Below are 26,083 nucleotides of genomic sequence, written 5' to 3'. Positions count from 1 at the left end.
CAATAAAAAAAAAGCCCCAGTTGATTCATTCAGCTGAAACAAATGTTTTTGGGGTTATGAAAAGTGAACACATGAGACTGCAAAGTTTATTGGACTGACCTGCGCAACTATGATACATAGAGATATATGAAAAGAAACCTACAATTTAAGTGAAGCCCAGTAAAAGAGATTAATCTATTGGTAAATGCTACTCTGGTAAAGTATACAGCACAGCATTAAGACAATGACACTTCACCCACAGAAAATCAAAATAACATTAAATCACTTAGATGAGACTAATACTTGCTTTCTTTAAAAAATAATCTTACATTAACATATCTTGCACATTTAAATGCGTTAAAAATGATAGCCACTTCCTTGTTATATGTTTGCCATAATGATTATCCAACTCAGACAAAATTAGCATGGTGTTTGTACAGAAGAGATATGCCAAATGCTGGCTATGTTCACTACTGACATTAATCACCTTGTAAAAAGTATTGATTGGAAAGAACAGGAGAGGGAGTTTTGCAAACACATTTAAATGGGTCTCTCAAAAACACAAAGAGATTTGTTGTACAGACTTCTTAACCCATTCCATGAGAGTTGAGTAACACTATCAAACTGTAGATGTATTATAGAAATGTATTCAATTGCTGTTTCAGTTTGCTATTTGAGTCAAGTATTTGAAGCAGCCCTGGCTTGGGCAGAAACTCCATGGGCTGGTCCTTGTACAAAAGGACAAATAAGAAACTGGGCTTTCTCAGATCTTTATATTTCACAAAAGAAAACAAGTCAAGAAGCTTATTAGGTTAGTGGTTGTTTAAAGCAATTGTTTTCAAAAACCTTCACTGTCCCTTTTACAATTACAGAGGGTACCATATTCCCAATTCAGTTCACTCCAAATATGCCTGTTGCCTTTACAGCTTTCATGCAGAAAGTTCAGAGTCAGCGCCAATAATTTGTCAGCCTTTTGAGAAGGCAATCTTCCAACCCTGTCCAATGCTGAGGTGAAGTGGGAGGCGGGGCAAAGCTTTGCTCTCTCTTCTGAAAATCTCTAATCAGATTGAAGCAATCTGTGACATCATACTATTCACACTTTTGGCTGAAGGATAAAAGTGATAACAGGACATGAAGATCAACAAGGGAGCAAGGAGGGGAAAACTATGGAGCATCAAATTACTCAACATGATCAAATTTTGGATTGTCTACCCTTACAATCATATGTAACCTGGAATGTTTATTAAATCTTTCAGACACATGATGGCAGGAGCTTGGCGGAAAAAAGTTCAAAAAGCAAATCCATTAAAATAAGAATGCAACAAGCTCAGACACAATAACTTGTATCTCCAGGGTTAGAAAACTACTGCCATAGGAACTCAGTGATACGCGTTTTCAATATCCCACAGATGGCATGGTCTAGCAATGTGGACTATTACTTTTTGGCACTTTCTCTGAAAAGGATGACTTGGGAGCCATGGTGTATTTTCAGACTGTTTCTTTTGATTTGATCTCAGTGGCACAATGTCTCCCTCTTGCCCACTTGTCTTTACTACATTTCAATTATGCTAGTTATTTGCTCTATTCAGAAAAGGACACTTCAAAAGACCGTAAATTAATGAATTTTCAGAACTAACTGCAAAAATTGCATCTAATTCATCATCAGTTCAAATGCCACCTCTAATAATTATAGCCACCAGCTAGAGTTAAAGAAACATTAAATCCCACTGAAGCCAGGCTATGAGCACCACAGTTGCACAGGCCTTTATAATCTTGTTTTTCACTGCTGCATTTATTTTCCATACAGATTGAAGGTGCTGCAGTTAGAGTTTGAAGTACTGATGCACATTGGTATTATCTGTACAGCAGTAAAACCAATTTCACTCCCACTTAATTGGACAATTTATCGATTGATGCTCTCTTAAGATCCTGATGAAAGACCTTGGAATGCAATGTGTTCTGCTGCTCCAGAATCATCTCCATCGCTCCTGCTGCTCTCAGGAAGTAAAGGCATATCAGACATTTCTTCTTTGTCATCTTCATCCATACTGGGCCAAGCAACTTGATCTTCAACTCGTTTCAGCCTCTCATTCAGCGCTTTCAATGCCAATTGTCTGGGGGCAAAAAGCAGATGGAAAAGCATGTTGATTATTTAGAATGCAAATCAGTTTGAACATTCGCCACATACCAAATAATCAAAATGTTTCTAATCCAATAAATTAGAATAACAGATCCAGATACTACCGATCCTCACTGATAAGTGGCTGCGATATTCTTATCTGTACAGTTCACTGTTCACTCCTTCAATAATGACAAAGTTGAATTTGAAGCCAATCCTAGAAAAGCCTACATAAAAAATATTATAGGAAAAGCAGCGCAAATAGAAAACATGTTTTACAGTAGTAGAAACCCTGGTAAGCCCTACAAAGGTAGAATCATCTTTAGATGTCCAGCACCCATTACAAGTTTGGGGCCATTACTATCCAACATTAAAGTTAGCAAAAAGTGAAAACGTTGGAAAATTTCAGCAGGTCTGACACTATCTGTGGAGAAAGAACAGAACTAATGTTTTGCATCCAGACTCGAAACATTATATCTATTGTCTCTCCACAGATGCCATCAAACCATTTGCTGCTTTGGTTTCAGATCCCAGTATCTGCAATAATTTGCTTTTATTAAATAAAGCTAGCCGGGACAATTCTCCCATCCTGCTGTGCTGATTTTTTTTTAACACAGCGGGCCGGATTAGTGTGGGCCTCGCTGGATGTCTAGCCCCGAGAACATCTCCCAGCATCGTCAGTTCTGTGCCGGAAATAGGCGCGGAGTTGCATTTGGCATTCAAGACGTCATTTAAATTTATTTTCAAAATAATCAGCGAGACCCGGGACTGAAGTCCAGGTTGGGCCCGGCGGGGGGGGGGGGGGGGGGGATCCGCAGATCAGAAGGCCAGCAATCAGGGTTCAGAGAGCTGGCATTGCAGGGATCGCGGGGCTGGCCAGTCATCAGAAGGCCAGCAGGCAGGGGCCACTGCGCATGCACTGATCTCAATACTGACAGATTGGCACATGCACAGCACCATGCTGCCAGCCTCCTGTATGGGAATAGGTCCCATCCATTGGTTTCTAATGTGATTTACACTGGTACACTCAGCAGTGCAGAGTGTGGGAGATACTTCTCTGAACTCCCACTGAAAAAAAACCAGCGTGACTTACACCTGTTTTCATGCAAATACAAAGTTCAAATTTCTTGTGGGAGAATCTTTACATTCATCCATTTGGATTCCTCATCAGGCCTAAGATTTACCCTGGTTCTTTTGTCAGATGCACCAAATAAATCAAGCAGCCCATCTTCATTAGGAATTGTACTCCATTTCCTGGATGAATATTCTGTCACTAGTTTTCCACAAAGGGGAAAGTTTTCTTTGGAGTGAAGAAATAGTTCTCTCAAATCTGCTTCTGCATTCTAGTCTATCTCAATGATGGTGTAATCCAGGCACACACTGTGGGCTACAAGAATCCTAAGCAAAATATCTGGTTATTACAACTCAGTTCCTAAGCAGAAGCAGCTGAGTATGATCAATAATTCTGCACCAAATTTGTAGTAAGTTGAACATTTGAATTTGGCATGGAAAGAGATACATTGCTCAGGCTAGAGCTGAGTTTTTATTTTGCATTTGCGAAGGTGACGCCTGACCTGCAAATGTTCGATGCCAACAACTGGCATTTGAAGTGGGACAAGTTTTCCCCTCGTCAGCATGGCCATCCTCACCTTGATCAACATAATAAGTCACCAAGAATGGAACATTTATCCTGAAGTCAGGATTGAAGAGGATATATGCAACAACTCCACCAATAGTCCAATCCTGACATGCGTCTGTTAGCTCAATGAGAGGAGCACTGAAACCCACAACACAGATCAGGCAGCTTAGTTTCAAACTCTAGGCCCGAGTCTTGTGTTTGAATGCTGCTAAGGTTCATAAAGCCCCTCATTCCTTGTGAAATTGATAAAATAAAAACCATCTATTAAGATGAGGTTTAAAAAAACTCAGAAGAGACATGATACTTGTCACGTCATAGTTACAGTTTTAGATGAAAATAGGAAGCAACAATCAATCCAAACAACATTCACACCACTGTCAAAAACTGTGTCCTAATCTCTACGTTCTGTGCTCATTTTAAATTTTAATATTGGATACTGAGAAACTGTCCCAAACTAAATTGCATACAGGGCCATACAAATGATTGGTGAAAAGAAACTTTCATCGCCATTGGTCTAGACTGACCTAAAGTTAAGGTGAAAGGTGACAATGTGCTAAATTAAATAAGCATCCAGAATATCCCAGATATCGGAGATACAGAATTCACAAACCCAATTGGTTGTGGGGAGTATTCCATCCTGCTCTTGACTTCTATCTAGTAAGTACTTATAGAAAACCCAGCCTCTGGCCTGCTCTTGTAATTATAACAGTTATGTGCTTGGTCCAGTTTAGTTTCTGGACAGTAGTGATCTCCAAGATTATGATGATTGAGGACTCGCAGCCATGGGCAATGATGGTCATTGCATACAAATGCTACTGACTATTTAGTAGTCCAAGCCCGGATATGACCTGCGTTTGGAACGTTCATCATGTAAAAAATTATGTAAGGAATTGAACAATTCGCACTCAACAACAACATTTCTGACAGAAGAAAGTTTTTGACAAAGCAGCTGAAGATGATTAGGCCCAACGAAAGCCAAATCCAGGAAGGTTTTTTTTAAAAAAGAGTAGTTGATGTTTGGAACTGAAATCCAGATCTAATGAAGATGAAATTCCTTGGATCATTTATAACAACTAGATGTTACCGTGGTGGGTCATTTAGGAACTGGTTAGATAAGTGAAGAAAAATGGGCTGAATTGTTTTCTCAATCTTGCATGTGTGTCCATAATTGTCCTTTCCTGTTGGCATGTTTATATATCCCTCCCCTGGGCTTGCTGTAATTTTAAGTCCTACACTCTAGAAATGTGGTACTCTTGGTGGTGGTGGGGGCAGGGGCTCAGTTCCGTAATGTAAAATATTAAACTTGAGGAATTGAACAAAAAAAATCTAGGCTGATACTTGAGTACAATGAAGAGGTGCTGCATTAGAGGTGCCACCGGGTCTTCACTGAGGAGGACACGAATAGTTTGCTGGATATTAAAGATAGAAGGATGGTAGGAGATGAGGGCCTAAATGTGATTACTATCACTAGAGAGGTAGTGCTTGATAGACTAATGGGACTGAAGGTAGACAAGTCCCCAGGACCGGATGGAATGCATCCCAAGGTTCTGAAAGAAATGGCAGAGGTGATAGTGGATGCCTTAGTGATTATTTATCAAAATTCACTGGACTCTGGGGAAGTGCCGGAAGATTGGAAAACGGCTAATGTTACGGTGCTGTTTAAAAAAAGGTAGCAGACAAAAGGCAGGGAATTATAGGCCAGTTAGTTTAATGTCTGTAGTTGGAAAAAATGCTAGAATCCGTCAAAGAAGAAATAGCGAGGCACCTAGAAAAGAATGGTTTGCTCGAGCAGACACAGCACGGATTCATTAAGGGGAAGTCGTGTTTGACGAATTTATTGGATTTCTATGAGGATGTGACTAGTGCGGTAGACAGAGGGGAACCAGTGGACGTGGTGTTTTTAGATTTCCAAAAGGCGTTTGATAAGGTGCCTGACAAAAGGTTGCTGCAGAAGGTTAGGGTGCATGGAGTTGGGGGTAAGGTGTTAGCGTGGATAGAGGATTGGCTGTCTAATAGGAAGCAAAGAGTTGGTATCAATGGGTGCTATTCTGGTTGGCGGTTGGTGACTAGTGGAGTGCCACAGGGATCAGTGCTGGGGCCTCAACTGTTTACCATTTACATAGATGATCTGGAGGAAGGGGCTGAGTGTAGGGTGACGAAATTTGCTGATGACACAAAGATGAGTGGAAAAGCAAATTGCGTGGAGGGTGTGGAAAGTCTGCAGAGAGATCTGGATAGGCTGAGCAAGTGGGTGAGGACCTGGCAGATGAAGTATAATGTTAGCAAGTGTGAGGTTATCCACTTTGGTAGAAATAATAGTAGGAGGGATTATTATTTAAACGGCAAAAAGCTGCAACATGCTACGGTGCAGATGGACCGGGGGGTCCTTGTGCACGAGTTGCAAAAACCCAGTCTGCAGGTGATCAAGAAGGCAAATGGAATGTTGGCCTTTATAGCGAGGGGGATAGAATATAAAAGTAGGGAGGTCTTGCTGCTACTGTACAGGGTATTGGTGAGGCCGCAGTTGGAGTACTGTGTGCAGTTTTGGTCGCCACACTTGCAGAAGGATATACTGGCCTTGGAGTGAGTGCAGAGAAGGTTCACTAGGCTGATACTGGAGATGAGGGGGTTGGACTATGAAGAGAGACTAAATAGACTGGGTCAGTACTCGTTGGAGTTTAGAAGGATGAGGGGGGAATCTTATAGAAACGTATAAGATAATGAAGGGGATGGATAGGGTAGAGGTAGAGAGATTCTTCCCACTTAGCAAGGATACCAGGACTAGAGGACATGGCCTCAAGATGGTGGGAGTAGGGGGGCAGTTTAGATCGGAGTTGAGGAGGAACTTCTTCACTCAAAGGATGGTGAATCTCTGGAATTCTCAGCCCGTTGAAATGGTGGAGGCTACCTTGCTAAATATATTTAAGACGCGGGTAGATAGGTTTCTGATAGACAAGGGAATTAAGGGTTATGGGGAGAAAGCGGGAAAGTGGAACTGATCCACTTCAGATTAGCCATGATCTTATTGAATGGCGGGGCAGGCTTGAAGGGCTAGATGGCCTACTCCTGCTCCTATTTCTTATGTTCTTACGTTCTTTCAGTTGAGGCATTAAATAAAATAAGGCTGATGGTTAAGCTGATACTGGATCACAATCTGAGACCCGTTCTGACAAACATACACTCCAAAAGCCTGCATCTGCCAACAAACACAAAAACTGGCATTCCTCTGCTCAACTGTGAATGGATTTGTAACCCAGTTAAGTAGGTGCATGGCTAACTGACCCAAAGCAAAAGAAGTGTAAGAAATGGGGGCAGGAGTAGGCCATAGGACTTGAACTGTTCTCCTATATAAGATTATGGTTGATTCATGATCTTAATTCCATTTTCCTGCACAGTCCCAATAATCCTAGATTCTGACGCCCAAAGTCCAGCAATCGTGGCCTTCAATACTGAACTTCTATGGCCCTTGGGAAAGAATTCTAAAGATTCAGTGAAAAAAGTTTCTCATCTCAATCTGAAATAGCCATCTCCTTATCCTGAGACTGTGCCTCAGTGTCTTTGATTCTCCAGCCATACAAAACAGCCCCTCAGCAGCTAGACTGTCAAACCCTCTCAAAATCTTATGTTTCAATGAAATCTCCTCTCATTCTTCCAAACTCCAGAATCTAGGCCCACTCTACTCAATCTCTCTTCCTAGGACAATCCAGTCAACCCAGGAATCAATCTTTGGTGCTTCCCCTCCAAGGCAAGTATATCCTTTCTTAGGCACAGAGACCAAAACTGGACAGAGTATTTCAGATTTGGTCTCACCAAAACCTTGTACTCCAATCCACATATCACTTGCCTTCCTCACTGCTTATTTTACACATATGCTAACTTTGTGTTTCTTATACAAACATGCCTAAATTCTTTCAAACACCATTTAATTTCTTCAGCATTTAAAAATGTTCTGATTGCCTATTTTTCCTACCAAAGTGACTAACTTCACATTTCCTCGCATTATACCTCTGCCACTTTGTTGCCCAGTCACAACCTGTCTGCAGATGTTTATGGACTTTACGTCTTCCTCACAGCTAACTTTCCCACTTAGCTTTTCATTCTCACAAAGTTGGATACATTATTTAGTTTCTTCATACAAGTCATTAACACAGGTTGTAAACGGCTGAAACTCCATCACTAAACCTTATGGCATGCCAATAACATCCTGCCAACCTGAAAAGGCTCTGCGTATTCATTCTCTTTGTTTTTTTAACTAATGCTCTATCCATGCTAATCCCATTTACCTACTGCAACAATCTATTATATGGTGAAACTTAATAAAGTGCTGTGGGTTACTGGGGCAGGAAAGCAGGAGTATAGATCCCATTCTAGGCTGCCCAGTTCAATTTTTCTTGGTGTCTTAAATGAGCATGCTGCCACTGAGGCAGAGTCAGAAGGTTGTAGGTTCATGCCCAGTTCCAGAGACTTGAGAATATAGAATCATAGAAATTCTGTGAGAAGGAAGCCATTCAGCCCATTGAGCCTGTACCGACAGCGATCCCACCCAGGGCCTAACCCCGATAACCTGCTAATCCTCCTGACAAAAGGGGGCAATTAACACGGCCAATCACCTAACCCACACATCTTCGGACTGCGGAAGGAAAGGGCCTGGGTGGGACTGCAGTCGGTTCAATGGGCTGAATGGCTTCCTTCTGCACCGTAGGATTCTATGATACCTGAGCACCTGGAGGAAACCCACGCCGACATGGGGAGAACTCCACACACAGGCTGGAATTGAACCTGGGTCCCTGGCAATGTGAGGCAACAGCGCTAACCACTGTGCTGCCATGTTATGAAAGGTATCATACAAATTTAAGTATTCCTTTAACAGTATATACTGACTTGTCATCTAGTAGTAAAGATACAAAATCAAACGGGGAAATATGACTCAATTATGTACGCAAGAACTGAAAAATATTAGTGGATCTTCTAAACTCTTTCGAACGTACACATATATTTAGTCAGAAATATATTAATACTAGGTTTTGACTAGAACAATTGAAATATGCTTATGATAGAAACATGCATCTGTTGCAATGTTACATCTCCTGCATTAGAACAGAATTATCCGAAATGCTCATAGCTCCTAAATGTGGCCAAAAAGAGCATTCGAACATCAAATGCAAGAGTGAGAATTAAGTCATAAAATGCAGCAATTCTGTCTCATTTTAACTCTAAAACATCGTCTAACAGTCATAAAAAAATCTGCTAGAATCTTACTTCAAATTTCATACAAGTGTTATCAGTCCCTGTCTACAAAGCATGAGGGAAAGAAGCCAACCTACTTTGAACATAGACTAATTTGTTCAAAATGTAGGTATGACTGGCAGTAATTCAAATCCAGGAAGAGCCTCTTTGGAATATTTAAACAGTTATAAGCTACAACCTTCAGCATTTCTTTTCAAGAAGTTGTTTTCTCAGAATTGTTACGACACAGAAGGCATTTGGCCCATCGTGACTGCATCAGCTCTCTAAACGAGCGTTCTGACATAGTGCCATTGCTGTGGTTTTTGCATACTCCTGCACCTTGTTTCAAGTCAAATAGTCGTCTGATGCCCCTTTGAATGCCTCAGTTGAATCTGCCTCCACCACACTTCCAGGCGCATAACACTAAAGCACACGGGATTGGGGGTAGTCTACTCAGATAAATCGAAAACTGGTTGGCAGACAGGAAACAAACTGTAGGGGTCTTTTTCCAAATGGGAGACAGTACCAGTGGGGTATCGCAGGGATCAGTGCTGGGACCCCAGCTTTTCACTGATGTTGATTTAGATGAAGGAATAAATGCAATATTCCCAAATTTGCAGATGATACAAAGCTGGATGGAGGGTGAACTGTGAGGAGGATGCAGAGATGCTTCAGTGTTATTTGGATAAATGAATGGTAGTTGTAGTATAATTTGAATAAATATGAGGCTATCCACTTTGATAGCATAAATGGGAAGGCAGATTACTATCTGAATGGCCAGAAATCAGGAGAGGGGAATGTGCAGGAGAGCTGGATGACCTCATACACCAGTCCCTAAAATAAGCATGCAGGTGCAGCAAGCAGTAAAAAAGACAAATGGTACGTTGGCCTTCATAGCGAGAGGATTCGAGTGCAGGAGCAGAGATGTCTTGCTGCAATTATACAAGCCACACCTAGAATAGCGTGTGCAATTTTGGTCTCTTTATTAGAAGGATGTTTTTGCTCTCAAGGTAGTGCAGAGAAGGTTTACCAGATTGAACAAAGAACATTACAGCACAGGAACAGGCCCTTTGGCCTTCCAGGCCTGCACCGACCATGTTGCCTGACTTAACTAAAACCTCCTACACTTCCGGGGACCATATCCCTCCATTCCTATCTCATTCATGTACTTGTCAAGACACCCTTTAAAAGTCACTACGTATCCACTTCCACTACCTCCCCCGGCAACGAGTTCCAGGCACCCACCACTCTGTAAAAAATCTGCCTCGTACATCTCTTTTAAACCTTGCCCCTCGCACCTTAAACTTACACCCACTAGTAATTGACTCTTCCGCCCTGGGAAAAAGCTTGACAATCCACTCTGTTCATGCCTCTCAATCTTGTAGATTTCTATCAAGTCGCCCCTCAACCTCTGTAGCTCTAGTGAGAACAAACCATATTTCTCCAACCTCCCCTCATACCTAATACCAGGCAACATCCTGATAATTCTTTTCTGTACTCTCTCCAAAGCCTCACATCCTTCTGGTAGTGTGGCGACCAGAATTGAACACTATATTCCAAGTGCAGCCTCACTAAGGTTCTACGAAGCATCAACATGACTTACCAATTTTTAAACTCAATGCCCTGGCCGACGAAGGCAAGCATACCGTATGTCTTGACTACCTTCCCCACCTGCATTGCCACTTTGTGACCTGTGTACCTGTACATCCAGATCCCTTTGCCTATCAATACTCCTAAGGATTATGCCATTTACCTTACATTTCCTATCTGTATTAGACTTTCCAAAATGCATTACCTCACATTTGTCCAGATTGATTCCTGGAATGGCAGGATTGACATATGAGGAAAGATGTCAGTTAGGATTGTATTCGCTGGAGTTCAAAAGAATGAGAGATTTCATAGAAACCTGTAAAATTCTAACAGGACTAAACAGGGTAGATGCAAGAAGGTTGTCCCCAATGATGGGGACGTCCTGAACTAGGGTTACAGTCTGAGGATACAGAGTATTCAGTTTAGGACAGATGAGAAATTTCTTCACCCAGAGAGTGGTCAGCCTATGAATTCACTAACACAGAAAGTAGTTAAAACTAAAACATTGTCTGTTTTCAAGAAGCAGTTAGATATAGCACTTGGGGGTAAAGGGATCAAAGGATAAGGGGGGGGGGGGGTGGAAATCAGGCTCTTGAGCTGGATGGTCAGTCATGATCATAATGAATGGCACAGCAGGCTTGAAGGGCTGAATGGTGTTCTCCTGCTCCTGTTTTCTATGGAGCATTGAAAGTGTGAAAATACTTTTTTCTCACATCACATTGGCTTCTTTTGCAAATCACTTTAAATCTGTACCCTCTTGTTCTTGATCCAAGCAGGCACAGCTCCTCCCTGTCTACTCTGTTCAGCCCCCTCATGATTTTGAGCATTTCTATCAAATCTCTTTCAGCCTTCTTCTCTCCAAGGTGAACAGTCCCAACTTCTCCAATTTAGAACATAGAACACTACAGCACATACAGGCCCTTCGGGCTACAAGTTGTGCCGATCATATCCCCACCTACCAGGCCTACCTATAACTCTCAATCCCATTAAATCCCATGTACTCATCCAGAAGTCTCTTAAAAGACCCCAGCGAGTTCGCCTCCACCACCACCACCGACAGCAGCCGATTCCACTCACCCACCACCCTCAGTGAAAAACTTACCCCTGACATCTCCTCTGTACCTACTCCCCAGCACCTTAAACCTGTGTCCTCTCGTAGCGACCATTTCAGCCCTGGGAAATAGCCTCTGAGAATCCAACCTATCTATACCTCTCAACATCTTATAAACCTCTATCAGGTCATCTCTCATCTTTTGTCTCTCCAGGGAGAAAAGACTGAGCTGCCTCAACCTATCCTCATAAGGCATGCCACCCAATCCTGGCAACATCCTTGTAAATCTTCTCTGCACCCTTTCAATAGCTTCCACATCCTTCCTGTAGTGAGGCGACCAGAACTGCACACAGTACTTCAAATGCTCCAAGTATTTATCCTCATAACTGAAGTTTCTCATCCCTGGAACCATTCTTTTCTCTATTCCCACAAAAAAAACTTTCACATCCCTCCTCAACTGTGGCATCCACAACTGGAGGCCAAACCAATGTTTTCACATAACCTTGATTTTATACTGTCTCTTCACATTCTTCCTATCAAAATTAACTTTACACTTCTCTACATTAAATTTCACCTGTGACAGGTCCACCCATCTCACCAACTTGTCCATGTCCACTTGAAGTTGTACATTATCCTCCTCACAGTTCACAATGCTTCCCAATCTCTATCATCTGCAAATGTTGAAACTGTGCCTGTGCACCAAGATCTAAGTCATTGATATATATAAGATGATTTCTGGGAAACTGTACTATAAACCTTCTTCCAGTCCAATAAAGCATTCACCTTTTATAGTCAATTTTGTATCTGTATTGCTACTGTTTCTTTTATTCCACAAACTGTAATTTTTCTCGCAAGTCTTTTGTGCAGCACTTTATCAAAGTCCATGTACACCATGCTAACCCTTATTGACCCACTATTACCCCATCAAAAAAAGTAAAGCCAATTTATTTAGCATGGTTTACCCAAATCAAATCAATGCTGACTCTCCTTAATTCACCCACATTTTCTTAAATGGCTACGAACTATTGTTTCCAGAAGCTTCCTCACCACCGAGGTATGTATTTGCTGGGCTTATCTTTACATCCTTTTATGAACATTTGCGATTGTCCATTCCTTTGGAATCATTCTGGGGTCTAAGGAAGATTGAAAAATTATGACTAGTGCCTCTGCAGTTTCCACTCATCCCTCAGTATTCTTGGATATCTCTTATCTGGTCCTGGGGCTTGATCTACTTTAAGTACAGACAGCCTAGTTAATACCTCAGCATTAATTTTAAACATTTCAAGTATGTAAATTCTCTCTTCTTTCACCATGACCTGGATAGAATCTTCATCCTTGGTAAAGACAATACACTTAATACCTTTGCCATGCCCCTGCCTCAATGCACAAATCCTCTTTTGGCCCCCAATCTGCCCTACTCCTCCTATCACCGTTTTTACTATTTATATGCATTTATTACTCATCCATAATTGTCTCTGAACCGAGTGACTTGCTAGGCTATATTGCTATGGGCCTGGAATCATACGTAGGCGAGGATGATAGATTTCCTTCCCTAAAGGACTTTAGTTCAGATGGTTTTCTTTCAACAATGATTCCGTGGTCATCAATTGACTTTTAATTCCAGATTTTTTTTTACTGAATTCAAAGTTCACCAACTACTGTGACCTGACCTGATCCTGGGTTACTAGTCCAGTGCCAATACTCAGTACTATGGCACTGCCTCCCCAGTGATCTGTTTACTTGAACCCTCGAATCTCTGAACCTCCACTTTCTATTCTATCATTTAAAAAGTACCCTGTTTTATGATTTTTTAGGTCCAAAGTAGATAACCTCATATTTGCCTATATTGAAATCCATTTGCTACAATTTTGCCCATTCACTTACAATATCTCTTTACAATTTTATGCTTGCATGTAAACTGATCACAATGCTGCCCCTCTTTGTGCTTTTGACAAGTTAGGATATATGATTGTTTAATCATCTAAATATTAATAAATTGTTGAGGCTCTACCACACATCCTTGTGAAATACTTTCCAACTTTCCTACTGACTATACTCCTGTCACTGTTTATTTCCTAACCAGATCAATAATTTGCCTTCAATTCCATCAGCTTTAACTTCAACTTATAAACTCTCCCCTCTTCACCTTTAGTTATCTCTCCAAAAAAAAAACAATCAGCTTTGTCAGGCACAATCTACCCTGGTTCTTTGTGATTAATTGGAAATGTTCTTGGTGTTCGTTCACCTTAAAGCTGGATCAATTTCCCAATAGGTTTGGCTGGTCTAATCTACAACTGTATGGTTTCCTCTCTAATTTCTCAATCTAAAGGAATAATTCCAAATCAGAAAAACATTGGAAAATTACTGTGAAGGCATCTGTAATATTCTCACTCCTCTCTTTTAAAACCTAGGGTGAAAACTGGCTAGCCCTGAGGATTTGTAATTCTGTAGAGTCAATAATTTATTCGTTACTGTTCTCTTGCATAATTAATCTTGTTTAAATCCCTGATTTAACAATAGCTTCCTTAGGATATCTGACATCCTCCTCCACTACAAATACTAAAAATTATTTAATATTGTCACCATTTTATCACTGACAATATTATATCACATTTCTTCTGACTGCCCTCTTTTTCCTAACGTAATTGTGAAGTTTTGGGGTTGTTCTGCAAGTTTATTTTCATATTTATTTATTTTTTGATTTTACCAGCTACTTTTCCATCTTTTGCTGTTCTGTGTAGCTTTCCTATTCAGTGTTATCTTTCACATTTTTATATGTATTTGTTTTTCTTCTTTGTTGCATCTTATACCTTTTGTCTAAGATTGCATTTTTTTGGCAACTAAAAGTCTTGCAGTTTAGAGGTATAAAATGATCCTGTATCCATTAAAACTCTAATGTTTTACACGTTTTCTATTTCTCTCTGTAATTAGCAGACCATGTTTGCTCTATTGTTTTAGTTAAAGCAGTTCAACATGATTTGCTTTGATTGTTGGACATGTTAAGTGCAACCTGCAGGCCTTTTCCAATCCCATTCTTTGTTATTCTGAAATTATTCATGCATTCCTTGTTGAATAGCTGAGAACACGATTGCTTTCTACTTTGCACCTTACATTTAATTTCTTTTTCTGCCCCCAAGTCTCAATTCACTGAATCATGATTCTAGTTACTTTCCTTGTGCTAGTTTTGCTTCTCATTTGGTCTGCACACATGCGTGTGGAAAACCAGTGGGCGTTAAAGCTCATTTAGGAAAAAAGTTAACAGATCCACATGATGTACTGATTAAAGAAAAATATTGCTTCCAATGTTAAAAGCCCACCATATCCTATTTCCTGATTCTCGTGTTGTGAAGACGACAGAGGAGGGAAGAGATTTAAGAGTTTGGTCGGTTGAGCACCTAGCAGACAGCAAACGTTGACTGGTTTATTGTCCAAGAATGCGAGTGCGTGCAATCAGAAAACCGCTTCAGATAAGGAAGCAGTATCTAAGTCTTGGGCAGAATTCAGCTTTCCAGTCCCATCAGCCCCTTTCCAAGACAATCTCCAACTACTGCTTGATTTCAAAAGCTTTAATCCTTTGAAAAAGACTTGCTTGCAAAGCTTTTGCTCAATTCTTGGCAAACAAGTCAATGTTGTGTATTTGGATTTTCAAAAGGCATTTGATAAGGTGCCACACAAAAGGCTACTACACAAGATAGAAGCACATGGTGTCGGAGGTAATATTCTGGCATTGGTAGAGGATTGGCTAACGAATAGGAAGCAGTGAATAGCAATAAGGGGTTTTTCCTCAAGTTAGAGGGCAGTAACCAGTGGATCAGTGCTGGAACCACAGGTCTTCACAATATATATTAATAATTTGGAGGAAGAAAACAAGATTACACTGTGGCCAAATATGCAGAAAATTATCAAATGGAATTCAATGTGAGATTGTTCATTTTGGAAGAAAGAATAAGAAAGCAAATTATTTAAATGGAGAGAAACTGCAAAAAACTGTAGCACAAAAGGACTTGGTGGGAGATGGGGAGGTCATTGTTCATGAAACTCAGCATACAACGTGCAGCAGGTGATAGGGAAGGCAAATGGAATACTGGCTTTTATTCCAAGGCGGCTAGAGTTTGGGTGCTGCTGCAAACATATAAGGTTCTAGTGAGACCACATTTAGAATTCTGTGTATAGTTTTGGTCCCCTTATTTAAGGAAAGATATATCTTTGGAGGCAGCCAGAGGTGGTTTACTGGAATGATCCCAGGTATGGAAACACTGCCATGAGGAAAGATGAAACAGGTTGGGTCTGCACTCTTTGAAGTTCAGGTGGTATGATTGAAACACTGAAGATTCTGAGACGAAGTAAATGTTGGGAAAAAATTTCCACTCATGAGAGTGTAGAATCAGGGAGGATAGTTGCAGAAGTTGTTCTCATTTAAGATGGATTTAAGGAAGAATTTCTTCTCTCAAAGAGTGGTGAATCTTTGGAACTCTTTCCCCAGGAAGCTGTGGAAACCAAGTCCTTGAACATTTTCAAGGCTGAGATCAATAGGTTTTTAATCAGTACATAAGAAAATAAGAAATAGGAGCAGGAGTAGGCCATCTAGCCCTTCGAGCCTGCCTCGCCATTCAATAAGATCATGGCTGATCTGAAATGCATCAGTTCCACTTTCCTGCTTTCTCCCCATAACCCTTAATTCCGTTGTCTATCAAAAACCTATCTACCCGTGACTTAAATATATTTAGCGAGGTAGCCTCCACCATTTCAACGGGCAGAGAATTCCAGAGATTCTCCACCCTTTGAGTGCAGAAGTTCCTCCTCAACTCCAATCTAAACTGCCCCCCCCCCCCGCCCCCCCCCCCACCTTATCTTGAGGCTGTGCCCTCTAGTTCTGCTATCCTTTCTAAGCGGGAAGAATCTCTCTACTTCTACCCTATCCACCCCCTTTATCATCTTATATGTCTCTATAAGATCCCCCCTCATTCTTCTGAACTCCGAGTACAGACCCAGTCCATTTAGTCTCTCTTCATAGTCCAACCCCCTCATCTCCCGTATCAGCCTAGTGAACCTCCTCTGCACTCCCTCCAAGGCCAATATATCCTTCTGCAAGTACGGCGACCAAAACTGCACACAGTACTACAGCTGCAACCTCACCAGTACCCTGTACAGTTGCAGCAAAACTTCCCTTTTATATTCTATCCCCCTCGCTATAAAGGTCAACATTCCATTCGGCTTCTTGATCACCTGCTGCACCTGCAGACTGAGTTTTTGCGACTTGTGCACAAGGACCCCCAGGTCCCTCTCCACTGTAGCATGCTGCAGCTTTTCGCCTTTTAAATAATAATCCCTCCTATTATTTCTGCCAAAGTGGATAACCTCACATTTGCTAACATTATACTCCATCTGCCAGGTCCTCACCCACTCGCTTAGCCTATCTTCATCCCTCTGCAGACTTTCCACACCCTCCACGCAATTTGCTTTTCCACTCATCTTCGTGTCATCAGCAAATTTTGTCACCCTACACTCAGCCCCCTCCTCCAGTTCATCTATATAAATGGTAAATAGCTGAGGCCCCAGCACCGATCCCTGCGGCACTCCACTAGTCACCAACCGCCAATCAGAATAGCGCCCATTGATACCAACTCTCTGCTTCCTATTAGACAGCCAGTCCTCTATCCACACTAACACCTTACCCCCAACTCCATGCACCCTAACCTTCTGAAGCAACCTTTTGTGCGGCACCTTATCAAACACCTTTTGGAAATCTAAAAACACCACATCCACCGGTTCCCCTCTGTCTACCGCACTAGTCACATCCTCATAGAAATCCAATAAATTCGTCAAACACGACTTCCCCTTAATGAATCCGTGCTGCGTCTGCTCTATCAAACCATTCTTTTCTAGGTGAATTAAGGGTTATGGAAATAAGGCAGGAAAGTAGACTGAGTGTAAGATCAGTCAAGGTCTTATTAATTGATGGAGCAGGCTCAAAAGGCTGAACGGCCTACTCCTGTTGCTATTTCTTGTGGTCTTATGCTCAGCACCTGTAAGCAGTTCTCCCTGTTCTGCATCTTTGCGGTCCTTGCCATCTACTGGGCAGCCAAGTCCAAATGTCCTTGCCAGGCCAGTTTTCACCTCAGCGGTTTTAACCAATACTTAAATTCCCCTTAAACCTTGACTTTGTCTTCCTCACCCCCATACAGATTACACTTTACATATCCACTTTCACTTTCAGCCTTCATATCCACTTATTTAGTCTCAACACTTCAAAGAACAAAGTACAGCACAGGAACAGGCCCTTTGGCCCTCCAAACCTGCACCGATTATGATGTGTGCCTAAACTAACGGAGTCTGTCTCCTTCCATTCTCATCCTATTCATGTATTCATCATGAATAGTTGCCCCTTAAATGCTGCTACTGTACTTGCTCACCACCTCCCCAGGCAATGCATTCACCACACTGTGTAAAGAAAAAAACTTGCCTTGTACATCTCTTCTAAACTTTTCCCCACGCATCTTAAACTTATGTCCCCTAATACTTGACTTTTCTACCCTAGGAAAGAACATCTGACTCTTCACTCTGTCCATGCCACTCAATTTTGCAGACCTCTATCAAGTCATCCCTCAACCTCCATTGTTCTAGTAAGAACAAACTGAGTTTATCCAACCTCTAGTCATAACTAGTACCCTCCAGACCCGGCAACGCCCTGGTAAACCTCTTCTGTACCCTCTCCAAAGCATGCACATCCTTCTGGTAGTGTGACAAACAGAATTGTACACAATATTCTAAATGAGACCTAAGGTTCTGTACAGCCGCAGCATAACCTGTCAATTTTTATATTCAATGCGCCAATCGATGAAGGCAAGCATGCCGTACGTTTTCTTGACTACCTTATCGACCTGCGTTGCCATAGTGGTCGGTGGACATGTATGCCCAGACCTCTCTGCCTGTCAATACTCCTAAGGGCTCTACCATTTACTGTAGAATTTCTACATGCGTTGGACCTTCCAAAATGCATTATTTCACACTTGTCCGGATTAAACTCCATTTGCCATTTCCCCGCCCAAGTCTCCAACTGGTCTATATCTTGCTGTATTCTCTGGCAATCCTCTTCACTATCTGCAACTTCACCAATTTTTGTGTCATCTGCAAACTTATTAATAATTATTCCTCCAAATCATTTATATATATTACAAAAGTCCCAAAAATGATCCCTGTGGAACACCGCTAGTCACAGCCTTCCATTCAGAAAAGCATTTTTCTACCACTACCCTGTCTTCTACGGCCAAGCAAGTTCTGTATTCATCTTGCCAGCTCTCCTCTGATCCCATATGACTTCACCTTTCGTACCAGTTTTCCAAGAGGTGCCTTGTTAAAGGCGTACTGAAATTCATATATATAACTTCCACTGCCTTGCCCTCATCTACGTCATTTCCTCAAAAACCTTCATCAAGTTAGTGATGCAAGCCTTCCCCTTCACAAAACCACACTGTCTATCACTAATAAGTCCATTTGTTTCCAAATGTGAGCAAATCCTGTCCCTAAGAATCTTTTCCGATAATTTCTCTACCACTGACATAAGGCTCACTGGCCAATAATTTCCTGGATTATCCCTGCTGCCCTTCTTAAACAAAGGAACAACACTGGCTACAGGTGAAGTGCCAGAGGACTGGAGGATAGCTAATGAGGATACAAAGATTTCTGTCAACACCCAGCAATTTTCACTCTTGCCTCAGTATTCTGGAGTAGATCCCTTCAGGCCCTGGGGACTTATTTACTTTAATGCTTTTTAAGATGTCTAATAACTCCTTTTTGATATCAACATGATCCAGAATATCTACACATCCTACCTGGCTCCTCATTCATCAAGTCCCTCTCTTTGGTGAATACCGAGGCAAAGTATTCATTTAGTATCTCACCCATTTCCTCTGACTCAATGCATAGATTCCCTCCACTATCCTTGAGTGGACCAACCCTTTTCCTGGCTATCCTCTCTCTTGCTCTTTATATACGTATAAAATGCCTTTGGATTTTCCTCAATCCTGTTTGCCAAGGACTTTTCATGACCCCTTTCAGCCCTCCTACCTCCTTCCTTAAGTTCCTTCCCATGTTCTTTATACTCTTAAAAGGCTTCATCTGTCCTCAGCTTCATCGCTATTTGAGATTACAGCAGATGGGACTTTTGCTAATTGGTTGGTCTCCAGCTTCTAGATCAGACTGTTGTGAATAAAACCTATTTTGCAGTGATGAGTACATTATCTTGATTCTTGTAGGAACAGAAAGCAAACTGGTTACCCGACTGGTACTCCAGTGACCCAGAACAATATCTGAAGAGTTGGAAATGGTGCCAAACACTGTGGAATTCTCTTTGTAAGGTCAGAAGTGAGGATGTTCAATGTAGAGGTTATTAATGAAGCAGCTGGAAATGGTGGGCCTAGGACACTATCCTTGAGAACTCATACAGTGATGTCCTGGAATGGAGGTAGCTGCCCTCCATTAACTATCCTCCTTGGTGCTAGGTAAGACTCACAGTGGAGAGCCCCCATGTATCCCCCCCACCCTTGCAGGTCCCATAGATGCAGGTTTTGCTGGGACTCTGATGCCACACGGTCAAATAATGTTGATGTCAAGGTCGGCATGGTGACACAGTGCTTAGCACTGCTGTTCAGATGAGGAAGATCACAACGGACACCTCCAGACACTGAAAAATGCCCTAAGAACAGGATATGGCACTCGACTCATCGACCGACAGTTCCGGTGCACCACAGCGAAGAACCGCGCTGACCTCCTCAGAGAAGCAGCACGGGACACAGCAGGCAGAAGCAGAGAAGCTACGACATCTTCGCTGGCGCCTTCAACATTTCACTGATGAAGACAAACATCTCACCAAGGCCACCCCATACCCCCACTTCTTGCCATCAAACAACCGCACAACCTCAAACAGACCACTGTCCAGAACAGACTACCCAGCCTTCAGAACAGTGACTACGACACCACGCAGCCCTGCCACAACAACCTCTACAAGTCTTGCTGGATCATCAACACTGATGCCATCATCTCACGTGAGAACACCATCCACCAGGTACATGGTACATACTCTTGCAATGCGGCCAATGTTATCTACCTGATAAGCTGCAGGAAAGGATGTCCCAAGACATGCTATACTGGGGAGACCGTGCAGATGCTTCGACAACGGATGAACGAACACCGCTTGACAATCACCAGGCTACAGTGTTCTCTTCCTGTTGGGGAACACTTCAGCAGTCACAGGCATTCAGTCTCTGATCTTCAGGTAAGTGTTTTCCAAGGTGAGCTTCATGACACACAATGCAGAATTGCTGAGCTGAAACTGATGGCCAAGTTTGACACGAGGACAGCCTCAACCAGGATCTTGGGTTCATGCTGCACTATGGCCCACGTGATTATCTGGGCTTACAGGGGCTCACTAACTATCCTGGCTGGAGACAATACACATCTTTTTAACCTGTGCTTGACCCTCTCTCCACTCACATTGTTTGTACCTTTAAGACTTGATTGCCTGTAAACTCGCATTCCAACCATTATTTTGTAAATTGAGTTTATGTCTTTATGTGCCCTGTTTGTGAACAGAAATCCCACTCACCTGATGAAGGAGCAGCGCTCCGAAAGCTCGTGCCTTGTGCTACCAAATAAAATACCTGTTGGACTTTGACCTGGTGTTCTGAGACTTCTTATTGGGCTCTCAGCTCCAGGGTCCTGGATTCAAATCCTGGGCTTGGGTCACTGCCTGTGTGGAGTCTGTACATTCTCCCTGTGTCTGCGTGGGTTTCCCCCCACAGTTCAAAGATTTTTGGTGGACTGTGCTAAATTGCCCCTTAATGTCAGGGTGGCTAGCTAGGGTAAATGCATGGGGTTATGGGGATAGGGCATGGTGGGATTATGATCGGTGTAGACTGGATGGGCCAAATGGCCTCCTTCTGCACTATAGGATTCTATTATTCTAAGATCAGTCACTCTCACCTCAAGTTCAACTCTTTTTCCAGTGTTTGCTAATGAGTTCTTGATTGAACATTGTTTCAGGGTTATCCTGATGGGCAGACACTCCCAGATCCTTTGACAACTAACTGCCTCAAGTCCCCAATAAATTCAAAGCCAGGTGACAGAGGAGGCAATACAATACAAAGGTATTAATATGGGAACAGTATATTCAGCTTGACCAGACTATGCTAATATTTGAAACCAAAAGAGAAAATGCTGGAAAATCTCAGCAGGTCTGGCAGCGCCTGTAAGAAGAAAAAAAACCTGACATTTTGAGTCCAGATGACCCTTTGTCAAAACATTTTCTCTTTTGGTTTCAAATTCCAGCATTCGCAGTAATTTGCTTTTATCCTATGCTCATACTTACCTTCCACACAAGTAGTAATCTAATTCCATGTTCCTTCAGCTAACAAGCTAACCTGTTCTTAAATGTTTCTATGGCCTCAGCTTTTGTCACCAACTCTTGTATTAAATTCCACAAACCTTTCTAAAATAGTTTCTCCAGTTTGGTTTATATTCATGCCCTCATTCTAGACCCCTCGGCTACAGGAAAGTCAACTTCTATCTATCCTACCATATCCTGTCAATTTTAAACTCCTCTTTTAAATCTTCTTCTATTGAAGACAGTTACAATTTTATGTTTTTTTTATATTTGTTTCCTCACATCAAGCAGTATCCAAGTGAAGTTTTGCTACACTTTTGATAGCTTCCCTCTGTGTGCAGCTCAAAACTGTACCCAGTACTCTGTCTGCTTACTAAGATTTGATACAGATCACATTTCAGCCTTCATATTCTAGTTCTCTTATAAGAAAATCTTTGCCCTTCAAAGCTTTTTCCACTTTCGGGTACTACATTTCTTGTGGGGAGTCAGTTAGCTCAGTTGGAATTGAACTGGTTTGTGATGCACAGCGATGTCAACAGAGCAGTTCAATTCCCAGACTGGCTGAAGTTAGTAATGAAGGCCCCATCTTATCCCTTGTCTGAGGTGTGGGGATCCTCAGGTTATATCACCACTAGTCAGCTCTCCCCCTCAAAAAGGGCCAGTCTATGGTCATCTGGGACTATGACAACTTCATCTTTTAACTTCAACCCCCACATCTCTACCCTTTGACACAGCCAACTTTTTCCTGTTGAAAGCAAATTTTAAAGTAAAATCTTTCATCTTTACCAATGCAAAATTTCATCTACCAGTACATTTGCTATAATACAACCACTTGCATTTATATAAAATCTTCAATGTTATAAAACATCCCAAGACACTTCACAGGAGTTATAAATCAAAAGATAGCATAAAGAGATATTAGATCAGATAACCAAAAGCTTGGTCAAAGAGTAAATTTTTAGTTCTTAAAAGGAGGAAGGTAGAGAGATTTATGGAAAAATTCCAGAACTGAAGGTATGGCCATCAATGGTACAATGATTAAAATCTGGGATGCGCAAGAGGCCAGAATTAGATAAGTACAGATAACTCAGGAGTGTTGTGGGGCTGAAGAAGATTGCCGACAGGGCCATAGTGGAATTTGAAAACAAAGATGAAAATTTCAAAATTGAGACTTTGCTTAGCTGGGAGTAAATGTAGGTCAGTGAGCAGAGAAATAATGGGAGAACAGTACTTGTATTATGGGCAGAGATTTAGATGACCTCAGTTTTTGAAGGGTGCAATGTGAGAGGCTGTTCAGTATATTAGAATAGACAGGAGTAGAGGTAACAACAGCATGGATTAGAGTTTCAGCAACAAATGAGCTAGGACAGGAAATGGTGACATTGGTGATGGTGTGAGTATGAAGTTGTAAGTTCATTTCAGGATCAAATATGAATAGAGTTGGCAGATAAATGGTTGGAGTCCATAGTTTGGGAACATAGCTTATGCAGAGTCCAAAGACGATGGCTTTAATCATTGCAATACTTTACTGGAGAAATCTCTGTTAATCCAATATTGGATGTTTGACAAGCGGTCTGATCATTTAGAATCATCGGAAGAGTTAAGAGAGGTTATAGCGAGAGGTTATAGTAAAAAGGAGTACATACATGTGAAACAAAAGCAAATTACTGTGGAATCTGGAACAAAAACATTTTCTGTTGTTTCAGATTCCCGCATCCGCATGATTTTGTCTTTACATCAATTATAATGCTGCTGCCTTTGGGTATCCAATTTGTCAAGAAAGCTCAAGGTTAGAACCTTAACTAGTCTCAGTTAGAGCTACTGATGAATCCTTGCTCTCCGCCTCCCCCACCCTAAATATATTGAGACACCTGTATGTGTATTCCTCAATTTCAACCCTGCAACAAAACCATTTCATTTTGGTTTCAGAATAAAGTAACTCTGGTTGTACATAATTTAGTTTTTCTCCTTTCTCATACAGACAAAGGACTGCTAAAAAAAAGCTGTTTAACTTCGATAGTGCATCCCCAACCTAAAGCTAGAATTTTACAGTATATTAGGCTTACAAGAATTCAGCATAATGGCTTCCATTGTAGCCAATAGGTCACTTTTTTATCAAAGTCCAACATGTGACTCACATATAACGGAATTTAAATTGCATTGTACAGAATTACCAATATTGCAACTCTTTCATTTTAAGCTTCTATTTGACCAGATTGTGCAGAGTTGCATTATTAATACATTTTGAAGGCCTAAAATTTTCCAATATCACTTTTCTAAAATGGAAAGAAATGTTGCTGAAAGTACCTTCTCCGTTCTGCATCTTGTGGGTCAGTGCCAGGCAAGCTTATTGTAATGGATGACGGTGCCCCAACATCGTATCGCTTGACTGCCTTCTTACATATTCTGATTTTCACCAGCACACTGTAGATCACATTGGCCACCATGGAGACAAGTGGTTGCAGGATCTCAGGAAAGAAGGTAGCAAATGCGAAGTGGTCAGACATGTCCCCTCGGCCACGGCTATGTTTTTGGTAGAAACGAAGATAAACCCAGCTGGACAGGAGTCCATACCCGTAAGATGCCAACAGAGAGCTACTGAGAAGCATCGTCAACCGCAGGACACCAATAATAGCCAACAGTATCATTGGGACATCTTTCATTTGCACCTGTGGCACCTTTACCACCACCGTGTCTCCCATGGTCTGCTTCAAAGCCACCAGCATTCCACCAACAAAGCCCCACATGCCATGGATACGCACGCTAAATAAGTAATCCAGGTTGAAAGTTGCCACATAGGTCAGGAGGTAAGAAAGTCCTCCAAGGATTCCCACCGACACATTGAGGACAGTGAAGAAAATGAGGAGCTCCAGGGCTCCCCATAGAGGTTCCAGGAGTCTGCCAGCCAGCACCACCGCCCCCAGGCCCACTGCAACATCCCAGATGTGATTTTCCACCACGGCGTGAGTCAGCAGGGTCCACACCCAGAAATTGGGTGGAAAGAGGAATCCGGGGGTGACACCCAGGCCGTGTACCGTGTCCACAAGGAAGGACAGGCAGTAAAGGCTCAACACAGTCCCGCACACGGATTTCACCACCACACTGGTGCTGGCCGCAGCCGCCAGGAAATGCTGCCTGGCCACCGGCAGGTAGCGGCTCATGGCGGCGCCTAGGCCTAGGCCCGGCGGCAAACGGACACGGTGCAAGGCCGGCCAAGCCTCAGCCCCTGCGGCCCGGCTCCGGGAGGCGAGGCCGGGGACACTAGGCCTCTCCCCGGGGGAGCCGTCTTGTCGGCAGCTCCAGTCACAACAAAACCGCTTCCCCGGAGACCGAGCGGCGTCTCCTGCCCCTCAAAACGGCACTCGCTGGTCCTGAGGTCAACACCGGGATCGCGCCCACGGCTCTCAAGCTGCCCAGAACCGGAGACGAGCGGCCTCCAAACAGCCGCCCTCTGCCCCGCACTGACATCATCAACAGACCGCCTGCCACCCCTCTGCCCCGCACTGACATCATTAACAGCGCGCCCGCCACCCCTCCGCCACGCACTGACATCATCAACAGAGCGCCCCGCACTGACATCATCTACAGAACGCCCGACAGCCTCCTGCTCCGCACTGACATCATCAACATAGGGCACGCCACCCCTCCGCCCCGCACTGACATCATCAACAAAGCGCCCGACAGCCTCCTGCCCCGCACTGACATCATCAACAGAGGGGAATTCCTTCTTTGAGGAGTTTGAATTCTGTTGATTCTCCCTTAAACCAACAGATGCTCATTGTTAGAATATTGTTCTTGTGGAAACTCAATCTATATGAGTATAATTAACTTGTTTGATGAAAATAGCCTGATAAATCATTGCAAGAACTGCTTAGCTCCCTCCCATTGGTACATATTGAGATTGTGCCCCCGGACAATGAGAGTCTATTTGGCAGCAGAAGCTTTCGGAGTCTCAGGCTTCTTCAGCTGAAGAATAACCTGAAACTCTGAAAGCTTCACCTGCCAAATAAACCTTTTGGACTTTAACATGGTGTTGTGAGACTTCTTACTGTGCTTACCCCAGTCCAAAGCCAGCATCTCCACATCATGAGAGTCTGA

At 42.5% G+C, this 26,083-nt stretch overlaps 1 protein-coding gene across 1 annotated transcript; it reads right to left on the bottom strand.

Annotated features, from left to right (window-relative positions):
• Positions 1 to 64: 64 nt before the first annotated feature.
• tmem115 (transmembrane protein 115) lies at positions 65 to 25,463 on the bottom strand. Its single transcript, XM_080184730.1, has 2 exons — positions 24,293 to 25,463; positions 65 to 2,093 (listed from the first exon to the last, which is right to left on the bottom strand). Exons 1-2 carry the CDS (start codon positions 25,144 to 25,146, stop codon positions 1,901 to 1,903), a joined length of 1,047 nt encoding a protein of 348 aa, XP_080040856.1. The 5' UTR covers positions 25,147 to 25,463; the 3' UTR covers positions 65 to 1,900.
• Between the last annotated feature and the right edge of the window lie 620 nt (positions 25,464 to 26,083).

This window comes from Carcharhinus amblyrhynchos, chromosome 3 (assembly GCF_965287045.1).
Source record: "Carcharhinus amblyrhynchos chromosome 3, sCarAmb.v2.hapA, whole genome shotgun sequence".
In the NCBI taxonomy this organism is placed as follows: domain Eukaryota; kingdom Metazoa; phylum Chordata; class Chondrichthyes; order Carcharhiniformes; family Carcharhinidae; genus Carcharhinus; species Carcharhinus amblyrhynchos.
Note: the sequence above shows the minus strand (reverse complement) of the source record. Positions and strands in the feature narration are given on the sequence as shown.

What these genes read in the sequence shown, in the direction of transcription:
- tmem115 (XM_080184730.1), bottom strand. Translation starts at nt 25,146, where the DNA reads ATGAGCCGCTACCTGCCGGTGGCCAGGCAGCATTTCCTGGCGGCTGCG. An exon ending in CAAGATGCAGAACGGAGAAG is followed by an intron (nt 2,094 to 24,292) that starts GTACTTTCAGCA and finishes TTTTGCCCCCAG; the next exon opens with ACAATTGGCATTGAAAGCGC.